Genomic DNA, 11,792 nt, shown 5'->3' with positions numbered 1-11,792 from the left:
ACATTTTGTTTACCCATTCATCCATTGGTGGACATATGGGTTGTTTCCACCTTTTGGCTATTTGAGTAGTGCTGCGGTATGCATTCATGTATGAGTGTTTGTTATATACATAGGAGTGGAGTTGGTGGATAGCATGGTAATTTTATGATTAACTTTTTGAGGAACCAACACACTCTTTTCTACAGTGGATATGGATGCAGCATTTTACATTCTTACTAGCAGTGTTTAAGGGTTCCAATTTCTCCATATTCTCACCAACATATGATCATTTCCTTTTTTTTTTTTTCTTGTGAAGTTATATCTCATTGTGGCTTCGATTTGCATTTCTTTAATTACTAATGCTGTTGAGCACCTTTTCATGTGCCTGTTGGCCATTTGTTCCACTGGTTATTTTTAAACATACTTTTTATAATGTGGTTAATCCTGTTTCTTGAACAATATCCATTAATTATCTAATATGGATGAAAATAAAATTAGAATACTACTAACTGTCCTGCCTATCCTGACCACCTTTTCTGATGATTTTTTCTAAAGAAGTTTCTCCTTCTCTACCTCTTTGTTCCCTATTTCAGCATCTTATTTCTTTCCTTTATGGCTTGAAGTCCAGTTTTTATTAGTTTATTGTTTGCTTATTTGTTTTTTTCTCTCTTCCCACTAGATATAAGCTCCTTGAGGGCCGGGAATCTGTCTTGTCATCATTGTACCTCCAGCATTTACCTAGTACAGTGTCTGACTGGCATATAGTAGGTCCTTAATAAATATTTTTTGAATGTATGTTTGAATGAATGGAACAAAACTAGTCCAATTTTATAAACAATGATTCCCTATATGATAATCATGATAATGATAGATACAAGTACTTATATTTATATCCAACTATATTAGTGTCCAAGCACCATGTCAATAAATTGCCACTGACTTTGTGGCAGAAATTAATCTCTCACAATTCTGGGGGCGAGAAATCCAAAATCAAGGTATCAGCAGGGCCACACATGCTTTGGAGGCTCAAGAGAGGAATTCTTTCTCCTTGCTTCCAGCTTCTAGTGGCTACAAGCATTCCTTGGCTTGTGGCAGCATCACTCCAATCTCTGCTCTGCCCTCACACAGCCTTCTTCCCTGTGTCTTTGTGTGTCTTCTCCTTTCCTGTCTCTTATCAGGATTTGATAAGAATCTCTTATTGGATTTGCAATCTACTTTAATCCAGGATGATTGAGATCCTTACCTAAATTTCATCCACAAAGGCCATTATTCCAAATAAGGTCACATTCTGAAATTCCAGGTGAACCTATCTTTTGAGGGAAGACTGTCTTAGTCTGTTTGGGCTGCCATAACAAAATACCATAGTCTGGGTGGTTTAAACAACAGAAACGTATTTGTCAAAGCTGGGGGCTGGTAAGTCTAAGATCAAGGTGCCAGCAGATTCAATGTCTGGTAAGAGCTCTCTTCCTGGCTTGCAGGTGTCTGCCTTCCTGATGTGTCCTCACATGGTGGAGAGAAAAGGAGGAAGCAAGCTCTCTGGTGTCTTTTCTTATAAGGGCACTCATCCCATCATGAGGGCCCCACCCTCATGACCTCATCTAGACCAAATTACCTCCCAAAGCCCCACCTCCAAAAACTATCACACTGGGGGCTAAGGGCTTCAACAAATGAATTTTGAGCAGACACAATTCAGTTCATAGCAGACATCATTCAACCTACTGCATGAGCTAATCAAACTCTGTTCTTTCTGAATGTCTCTTGAATCCATGACTTCCCTCCAGCATTACTCCCACTACTCTCTTGCCTGGATTAAGCCCACAGCTGCCTGACTGGTTTCTCTGCCTCCAGTCCTGTCCCTCTTCAACCCATGCTCTACAATGCAGTCTGTGTGATCTAGGATAGGTGACTTTTGTCTTTTTCTGAGCATGTGCTATAGACTGGTTTAATTACTGGACCCCATCCCAATTCTGACTGCCCACAGTAGATGCCTGACTCAGTCTGGCCAATCAGAGCCATTCCCTGGGATATCCCTGGCTAAACAGGGAGAAAAGTACCCCCTTTCCCATCTGGTGGTGAAACTATTTGGGTGTACGTCTGAGTGCCACATGCCATAATACACGGAGAGAGGCTGAGAAGGAAGACAGAATTGGACCTTCCTCCCTGCATTAGCCTTGTAAGCCAGCTCTATCCTGCCCTCTCTCTTGCTTGCTTGAACCCATAAAATCTCCCTTTCTGCTAACTCTTGTTTAAATTTGGCTCTGCATCTCAGAGCATGGGATCCATCATTACAGACAAGACTTGTGGGACATAATAGTAACACACTTTTGTGCTCCCACTTCTTTAATTCTGCTCTGTGGGCTCTACAAAGTGTGGGGTTTGACCTCCCCTGCCCTATAGTCAGGTTGGGGAATCTTAATTCGGTAATTAAGATCATGCAGTCTCATGTCATAATCAAAATTCTGAGCTCGATCTCAGGTTGAAGCTCCCCCGTCTCCAGCTCAGGCTGCAGGGGCAGGAGAACTGCAGGGGGGCAGTGGGGGCCGCCTTCTTCCTTCCATCACTGCTCTTCTGTTTCTGCTCCTGCCTTGTTACTGTGGTGTCTGACCTCCCCAGGGCTGAAGCAAGGGAACCAGAGAGGGAGCAGAACAGTCTTATGTGTCAGTTCTGTGGTGTGAACTAGCAACAGGCAGGTGTTTAGAGCTAATGCCTTCTCTTGTGGGTTCATTTTTTCAGTCTTTGAAGACTTGCTCATCCTCATCTGACAGACTGTGCAAGGTCAGTGTTCAACAGCGGCCCCATGTGGCAGCTGGAGGCAACAGCGGCAGAGGATTATTCAGACTCTAGTCCTCTGGGCTTGGCTGAAGAAGCCAGGCTGCCCTCCTTCCCTACTCTGGACAAAGTTCCTGGGAGTCCTGGTCAACCTGGGAGGCCTTAAGAGGGAAATAAATATAAGATTTCCTATGAATCAGACAACCAAGGGCTCAAGTAATTAATTGGGAGAAGAAATGAGGTGTGACTGTATTTGCTCCTTGGAGTCCTTCACGTCATCACAATTTATTATCCTTTGTTTACAGCAGAAGTTCAGGTCAGGGAAGTGACTTGACCACAGTCCCTCAATTAATAAGTGAGAAAGCCCCAACTAGAACCTGGGTCCTCCAATTCCAAAGGCTCTGAGCTTTCCTCTGTAACTCCCTGGAGACAGCAGAGAAGAGTAATGTCCCTAAGTGCTAGAAGACGACAATGAAGGTGAAAGGAAGGGCAGGAGTGACGTATAAGTTAGAGACTTTTTAAAATATGCAAAACATCTTTTAAAAGTCCTCTGGGAGGTTGTACCCCCTGCAAAGGCAGAAACACCTGGAATCTGTGTTCTTGGCCGTACGACTCCTGGACATCAGCTTTAATGTCCTTTCACAGTGCAGGGTGTCAGACTTGGTTGGTGGGGTCTCCCTCCCACACCCAGAAAATACTTCTTAGAAAGAAGGTCAAGTGTGGATATAGGCATTTATTTATTGACATTTTAAAAATACCATTTCTGGCCCCATGAAATGCAAAAGCACTTGTTTCTTTTCTTTTTTTCTCTGTTTTGGAATGTCAAATCCATATCACTGCCACCTTGGTTCCCAATTTAGCCATTCTCTAAGCTGACTGGCTCTTCAGTAACAAAAAAAGCCATGGCCCCCTGGGAGAGTTCAGGTTCTAACGTCAAAGGAGCCAGAGGGTATTGGGGTCCTTCCTCCCAGAGGAAGGAGGATATTTGTCCCAGCTCAGTCAAATATTTACTGAGTGAGTGGCTTTCCTTGACTGCCTTGAGGTTGGTATTTGTCTAGACTGAACCAGAAGGCCAGGGGAGACATACATAAGTGGGAAGGAAATTCTTGGCGCACGTGGTGGTACATTTCGCTGTTATGTAAGCATTTGGGAATGACAAATACTTGGCATCACCCACACTGCATAAGAAGGCAGGCAGCTGCCCAGGCCCTGTGGCCATGATCTTGACCATCCCCACCCCAGGCACAGGGCACTTTTCCTTAGATGGTATCATGTGGCCACAACCATGACAGAATATAGAACCCTTTTTAAAAACAGCATTTGTATTTTTCTAGATAAGCCTTCAACTTAATTTTCCCGTCGCCTATCAGGGCTTTCCATGTTAAACAGCAAGGTGAGGCTTGCAATGAAGTAGAACATACATGCAGAAAAGTGAACACAATTCTAGGACGTGCCCCAAGTTGAACAAACCCCTGAAACAGGACATGACCAGCACCCTAGAGCCCCCCTCCTGCCCCCTCTAGACACCCTCAACTGTAAGGTACCTATTACCTTGACTTTTAAAATAACAGTTTAATTTCGGCCAACAGGGAGGGTTTCAAGGTCATGGATATGTCTCAGCAATGACAGTCTACAAGTCAACCTGTAGGACAAGCAGTCGGGAGAATTCATGGGACTCTGGGTCCAGCTTGAAGGTGACATTCGCGGTGTGGAAGGAGAAGGCCTTTGGCACCTACAAGCTGTATGACATTGGGTAAGTCTCTTCTCTGAGCCTGAAAGAGCGTTCCCCTCTTTAACTGGGAATGACACTCCCGCCTTGCAGGAATTCTAAGAGGCGGAATCCAGGAAGAAAACGCCTGGCACAGAGCTGTTTCCTAACGTCAGGGCTCCCTTGGTGGTACGGATGAGACCAAAGGCCACCTCTCCTTACATCTCCCTTATTTTTCTGGACCTTATCCCTCCCAGCGTCCCACACTGACATCCTGTGGAACTGAATGCCGAAACCTTCTGACTTCACGGATGACATACGCTCCAAAGCCTGCACCTCTTGGGCGCCAGCTGCCCAGGCGTGTTCTCCCTCTCCCGAGGCGGCCAGTGCTGGCAGCCTTCCTGTTCAGACACCCTCACAAGGAGCAGCTCTTCCCTACACCCCAGGCTTCCTCCCTGTCTCCCTGGGACCCAAGGATATTGACCCTGCTGCTCCTCCACCCTGCAGGGGAGGAAACTGCAGGAGGGGTGGGGACTTGTCCAGGGTTACACAAACAGGACAAATTGGGAACTAGAGCCCTGACTCCCAGCCCTCCTCACTGCCATTTGCCCTCCTTTAAAAATTTTTTTTTATTTATTGGCTGCATTGGGTCTTCGTTGCAGTGCGCGGGCTTCTCATTGCGGTGGCCTCTCCTAGTTGCAGAGCACAGGCTCTAGGTGCGCAGGCTCAGTAGCTGCGGTGCACAAGCTTAGTTGCTCCGCGGCATGTGGGATCTTCCCGGACCAGGGCTCGAACCCGTGTTCCCTGCATTGGCAGGTGGATTCTTAACCACTGCACCACCAGGGAAGTTCCCATTTGCCCTTTATCATGAAGGATCTCCAATCTGCCCCTTCTCACCTCTCACGGTGGGTGTTGGGAATCCCTGTCTCTGTGGCAGAGCCAGAGGTACCAGGGTCCAGCCATCCCACAGCAAGAGACAGCAAGAGCCTAGATAGAGCTTTGACAAAGATTTACATTTAATGAATGGGTGTGTTTAACACTGTTAAACTTCTTTATATTCATAAAGAATATACAGTGAGCATTCTCCCTCCCACACCTGCCCTCCATCTACCCAGTTCTCACCTCCCCAGGTTCCTCTTGCTCTTACTTTCTCGGGCATCCTTTAAGGGGCTCTTCAATGCCTATACGAGCAAAATCAGGTCTGGATGATTTTTCCCCCTACTTTCTTACATAGATGGTAACATACTCTCTTCTTTGCTGTTTCCATTTAACAAAACATCTTGGAGATCTTTACACGTCAGTACAGAAATAGCCTCCTCATTGTTTCATAGCCGGATAGTATTCCATTGTGTACGTATATTATATTATTGAAATACAATCCACATCCTATGAATGAGACATTCATTTTTACCTCGTGGATGCTAGCGCTATAGAGTTCACTGTTGTACACAGTCTGTTTTCTATTTGTTAAGAAAACTACAGCATCATTGCATAATTCTTGACGGTAATAAATTTGAATAATCAGATTTCTTACAAAAAAGTTCACCCACTAAAAGTCTATGATTCGATGGATTTTAGTATGTTCACAAATATCACCAAATCAATTGCAGAACACTTTAATCATTCCCCAAATAAGCCCTGTATCCCTTAGTTATCACCCCTTAGTCCCCCACCCCAACCTTAGGCAACCACTAATCTACTTTCTGCCTTTATAGACTTGTCTATTCTTGACCTTTCATATACATGGAATCATACAACATGTTGTCCTTTGTAACTGGCTTCTTTCACTTAGCATAATGCTTCCAAGGTTCATCTATGTTGTAGCATGTATCAGTACTTTATTCCTTTTTATTCCCAAATAATATTCCATTATATGGATAGACCACATTTTACTTATCTGTTCATCAGTTGATGGACATTTGGATAGTTTCCATTTTTTTGCTATTATGAATCACGTTGCTATGAACATTCATATACAAGTCTTTGTCTAGATATTCGATTGCATTTCTCCTGGGTATATATATATACCTAGGAGTGGAATTCCTGAATCGTATGGCCTATTTTCAAATTTACTTATCTAGTCCCTCATTGATGGAAATTTGATCAAATTACATCTTAAAAGCCAGCGAGTCTCATGAGTTAGGCAGGTCAGGGCCACATTAGTGAGGATTCAGAGAACAATGGCTGCATCACAGACCCGGCCCAAGTCTTCCGACCTTTTCTCCAGGACTCTTCTTCTCACCCATTCTAGTTAAATCTGCTTTGATTCCAATGTGGCCTGCGATTCAGGGGTGTGGGAAAGAGAAGCCCCGTTCCTCATAGCCTGACCCATGAGCCCATCACCCACCTATCCCTGAGGGGGACCCAACTCCCTCAGCTGTGTCCTCCTGCACGGGCTCGTTCCTTTCTGGGTTTCCTCATCCGGGACAGTCCTAGAGGAAGCTGGTGACTCTTGACCAGGGAGTTTCCTGGCCCTATGACAACGGGTTTCTGCCACACCTGACAATCAGCCACACCTGCAACAGGTGCAGAACAGGGAATTTCAGGAACCCTCCAGGCTGTAAGCCAGCCTCAGAGAGCTTCCTGCTACTGCTGTCTTGGATGGGAACTGCAAGAGCTGGAGGCTCCTTGGTACCAGCATGTTTTTAAACAACTCTTGTGCTTTGGATCTTCTCAGCAAGCCAAAGCCTGAAAGTGCTTTCTATTCTGAGCCAACAGATGACAGATCGACTTCGATCCTCTGATTAATTGAAGGAGAGAAAATGAGTCCAATTTCTCTCTGCTAAGTTTCTGTTTGGTGCTGCCCTGAGATTCTTTGGGCATCTCGTTGCTATCTTCTCTTGAACCTCAGTGCAGCCTGACTTCAGTAGGAATGTGATCATTTGCAAAAAGAAGTTATTCTCTTTCAATGGCAGCTGCTTATACTTGCCTCCTTAAGAGTCAAGGAAAAGACCACCTCATGGAACGTGAGTATTCTGCTCTGATGCAAGGATGAGCAGAATTTCTTATATATGTCACATTATTAATTTATAAGTGCAAAGCAGCACAGATGAAAAGCTTTGTCTCTTCTATAGGATACAGAAGATACCATCTAACTTATACATTTAAAAAGAAAGGTAAAGAACAATGTACTGCAATAATTAAAATACTGAGTTTCTTTCATGTGGAAAATGGACTGGCTTTCAAATAATTTAATGTTCTGTAGTTCTTAGTTGGGTATATTTTATATGTATTTGAACATATTACATCATTCTATAACAATCCACAGAAAGGTCTATAAGTTTATACATGCGTTCCAGGTTTAAACAAGTTCTCTTGCCCTGATTAAAGTTTGTGATGTTCTTGTTGGGTTGATTTGTTTTTCAATAATTATGGGAACATTTTTCCTTTCCTTATTTAAGTTCTCAAACCATTCTATCAACAGCGGTAAAAAATTCCTTATCACTGTACTGTTTCTTATGAGCGACAAATTTTATATAATGAAATCTGTTAATTTGGGCTGTGTCACATGTGGTTTGTGCAGTTATTTTTAAATGGTTTCTCCCTTAATCTCAAAGTAATAGATTATTCATTCATTTGACAATTAACTATAGTAAAACTACTGGTCTCTCTGAGCCTTGCATTAGCAAAATGAATTAACAACAAGTGAATATCAAATAGAAAGCACTTATGGAGCACCTTTGGTCTACCCAGCAGGTGATGGGATTTATCCTATGACATGTCTGGATACATCTGTGTTTACATAGAGCAAGAAATGAGAATTTGAACCTATAAAACAGCTGGAAAATGTCTCACAGTACTACTTCTCTGACTTTAATCATTTCATTTTCACTGGCTCTCCTAGTAGAGAAAACAGTTTTGAGTTAAACAGCAGTTAAGATCTTAATCTTCTGGTCTTGGAAGGGCACACAGTGTCTTTACCCAGGGGCACTTCACCAAGGAGACCAGGAAAGTGCCCACTTGTACTCTTCCATTTTTAAATTAATTTCTTTTTCAAAATAAATACACAGGGTACAAAATGTACAAAAGGGCATCTGTGAAAAGTACGTCCCCTGCTCCCAGTTCTCTTCCCCATGGGCAACCTCAGGTACCAATTTCTGTATATTCTCTCAGAGATATTTTACACGTATATAAGCTTCAAGCAAATAACATACCCTCCTTTATGCATAGGATCGTATCAGCTGTATCACTATACAGTTTTTTATTTGTTAAGATTTAGTACCAAGAAAATTCTTTGTTACTTTTTATGGCTGCATAGTATTCCACTGCATGGATGTTCCAAAATGGATTAAACCATCTCCCAATTGATGCTATTCAGGCTGTTCTTAAGCATTAGTCATCACAAGCAATGCTGCAATGACTAACCTTAAACATGCATTGTTTTGGACATGTTCCAGCATATTTTTAGGATAAATTCCTACAGGTAGAATTGCTATGTCAAAGGTAAATGCGTTTGTAATATCAATAGACCTTGTCAATCTGCCTTCCATATTGGTTGTATAAATTTACACTCTCACCAGCAATTAAGCAAGGGCCTGACAACCCTGCAGACATATCCAGTGTATTCTGAGACATCATGAGTTTGCAAACCTGATAGATAACAAAATGTTATCTTGCTGCAGTTTTAATTTGCATTTCTGCTATTATGAGTGATACTGAGAAGCTTTTCTTATGTTCAAGGTCCATTTCTTTTTCCAACCTAATTGCCCATATCCTTTGCATATTTTCTACTGGGGTTTTGGACTTTTTCTTATTGAACTGAAGCTTATTAAGAAGTTTAGTGGCATAAATTGCCATTTTTCTCTGGTTTATCATTTGTCTTCTGGTTTTATAGTATGCAATCACTTTAAAATTTTCTATGTAGTTGAATTTAGCATTTTCTTTCTTTCTTCTTTTTATTTTGCACCTCTGAATTTTTGTGTTTTGCTTAGAAAGGGATATCCCACTCTGAGATGATAAGGGGGAAAAAAATCTACCATGCTATTTTCTAGTACTTTAAATTGTTTCTTTTTTTAATGTTAAAGTCTTTGATTTATCTGGACTGTTTTGGGGCATGAGGTGAGAGACGTGAACTCACTGCTATCTTGTTTTAATGCTACTTATTGAATAATCCATCTTTTCCTTCCTGATTACAAATACCCCTTTATTATCCACCAAATTCCAATTCCAACTCTACTGATGTTGTTACTCTGTTCCATTGGTCTTCCTGTCTATGTATTATGTCACACTGTTTTAGCTATTGTAGTTTTATAGGGAGACTTTTTAGGGAAAGCTGTACTTAGTTCTGAACAGCCCCTCATGCCCTTTGCAAAGCCCAGTAAGCCCCAGCTGGGCTGTGGGCAAATAAAGCACTCATTCATTCAAAAAACAGTAAACATTTTTCTGGCTGGCTAGGTTTAAATTTCTGGCTAAACTAATTTCCACTCATCACTCTTTCAGAGTTTTCCTAATTAGGAAAACTTTTTCAGTATGCAGAGTTTGTCTATTTCACAAAAAAATCCTACTGATCTTTTAATTGCAATTATGTTAGTTTTATAGTTGATCTTAGGGACAATTGACGACTTTATGATGCTGCATTTCCTATTCAAGAATTTGGTGTTTTGAACTCTCTTGATTGTTAAAAATATATTGACATGGGAGTTATTCAGTTTTCCTGGGTCTCCCCCATGTATACATGTTATTAAACTTTTGTGTGATTTTCTCCTGTCTAAAAAGAATATATTGACAAGTATGTTGTTAGGCTTCTGCCCATTGAACAGAGAAAGCCTCTTTCAGCAGTCCCATTTTCCCACTGATGTAAAGACACTGGTATTGGCCTGGCCAGGCAAACTTCAGCCCAGAATGCTGGGTCTCATCTGGACCTCTCTGTTTCTCAGGGGACCAGGGAGCCCCCAACCAGACCCAGGCCAGCCCTGTCCTGGGGCACCTGCTGAGGGACCACTTGGAGGGAAGGAACAGCACCAACTCCACCAGGGCCCTGAAGCTTCCAGATGGGACCAGTGCTGCCTGGTATATCCTCACCATCGTTGGCATCTATGGAGTGATTTTTCTCTTCCGACTGGCCAGCAACGTCCTCAGAAAGAACGATAAATCCTTGGAAGATATTTATTACTCAAATTTGACCTCTGAACTTAAGAAGAAAGGGCTCCAGAGCAAGGCAGCCAAATGCTCTTCACTGCCCATTACCAACAGAGCTGTCCTGCAGCCCAACCAGGCCAGCCTGGGGATAATGTGTGGAAACAGCAGCCCCACACCGAAATCCAAGGAATCCATTGAAAGTCAAGGCAAGCAGGCCTCCGTAGAAGAGGCCCAAACTTCTTGCTTTGGGGGGAAGCTTTGGGTTTAACTGAAACCTTGAGAGAGGAGTCGAGCCCTTGAGTGGGGCTGGAAGAGCATCACTGAGCCACTGGTGGATGGGGGTGTGACCAAAAGCCAGCATCCTGTTTCCTTCTCAGGCTTTCTGGTGCTTTGAGATGAGCAGGGGTAGTGGCTTCCAGCCCAACTCAACCTTCACTGGAAAAGCTTGTGCTCCAGGAAAGGGCATGGAACATCCAGTGTTCTTAGAGTAATCTGGGAAACTCTTGGTGTATACGTGAAGGTGGCCTCTTGTCATGGAAAGAAGGCTGAATTTGGAGTCAAATCCCTTGGATGAAAATTCAACTTCTAGAGGGTCACATGAACTTTGAGTGGCTAGTGGCTCATCTGGAACATGTGAGGGTTGGGATATATGGTCCCAGAGGGCCATTCATTCTGAAAACTCTGGAATATCGAACCAAAGTTGTCAATATCAACATCTTCATTTTCAGAAGTTCTTCATTTTCATTGAGAGGGTGGGGACCATTAAAAAAAGCATTAGTTTTGGAGTCAGAAGAACCAGACTCTAGTCTGAGTTTGACTATTGACCACTTTGTTGTCCTTGCACACATCACTTCACCCCTCTGGACCTTAGTTTCCTTACAGATAAAGTGAGGATACTGATGCCAGTTTTCTGCCAATCTTACAAAGTAGATAAGAGCTAATGAGATCATGCATACGAATGTATTTTGGAAAGTAAAATAAATATGTAAATATAAGCCCTGTTGTGGTGGTGGTGATAATGGTTGATGGTGGTGGTGGTGGTGGTGGTAATTGATGTTGATGGTGGTGATGGTAGTATTGGTAGTGGTTGACGGTTGGTGTTGATGATGGTGGTGTCAGTGGTTGATGGTTGATGTTGATGGTGTTGGTGTTGGTTGATGTTGATGGTGGTGGTGGTGGTGGTTGATGCCTGATGTTGATGGTAGTTAATGTTGATGGTGTTGGTGGTGGTTGATGTTGATGTTGGTGGTGGTTGATG

The 11,792-nt window shown here is 42.8% G+C and overlaps 1 protein-coding gene across 1 annotated transcript; it reads left to right on the top strand.

Moving 5' to 3' along the window:
* The first annotated feature begins 4,449 nt into the window (after positions 1 to 4,449).
* SMIM34 (small integral membrane protein 34) lies at positions 4,450 to 10,896 on the top strand. Its single transcript, XM_007183729.2, has 2 exons — positions 4,450 to 4,501; positions 10,333 to 10,896. The coding sequence occupies exons 1-2, from the start codon at positions 4,492 to 4,494 to the stop codon at positions 10,800 to 10,802; spliced, it is 480 nt and encodes a 159-aa protein (XP_007183791.1). The 5' UTR covers positions 4,450 to 4,491; the 3' UTR covers positions 10,803 to 10,896.
* The last annotated feature ends 896 nt before the right edge of the window (positions 10,897 to 11,792 follow it).

Source organism: Balaenoptera acutorostrata, chromosome 4 (assembly GCF_949987535.1).
Source record: "Balaenoptera acutorostrata chromosome 4, mBalAcu1.1, whole genome shotgun sequence".
In the NCBI taxonomy this organism is placed as follows: Eukaryota; Metazoa; Chordata; class Mammalia; order Artiodactyla; family Balaenopteridae; genus Balaenoptera; species Balaenoptera acutorostrata.
Note: the sequence above shows the minus strand (reverse complement) of the source record. Positions and strands in the feature narration are given on the sequence as shown.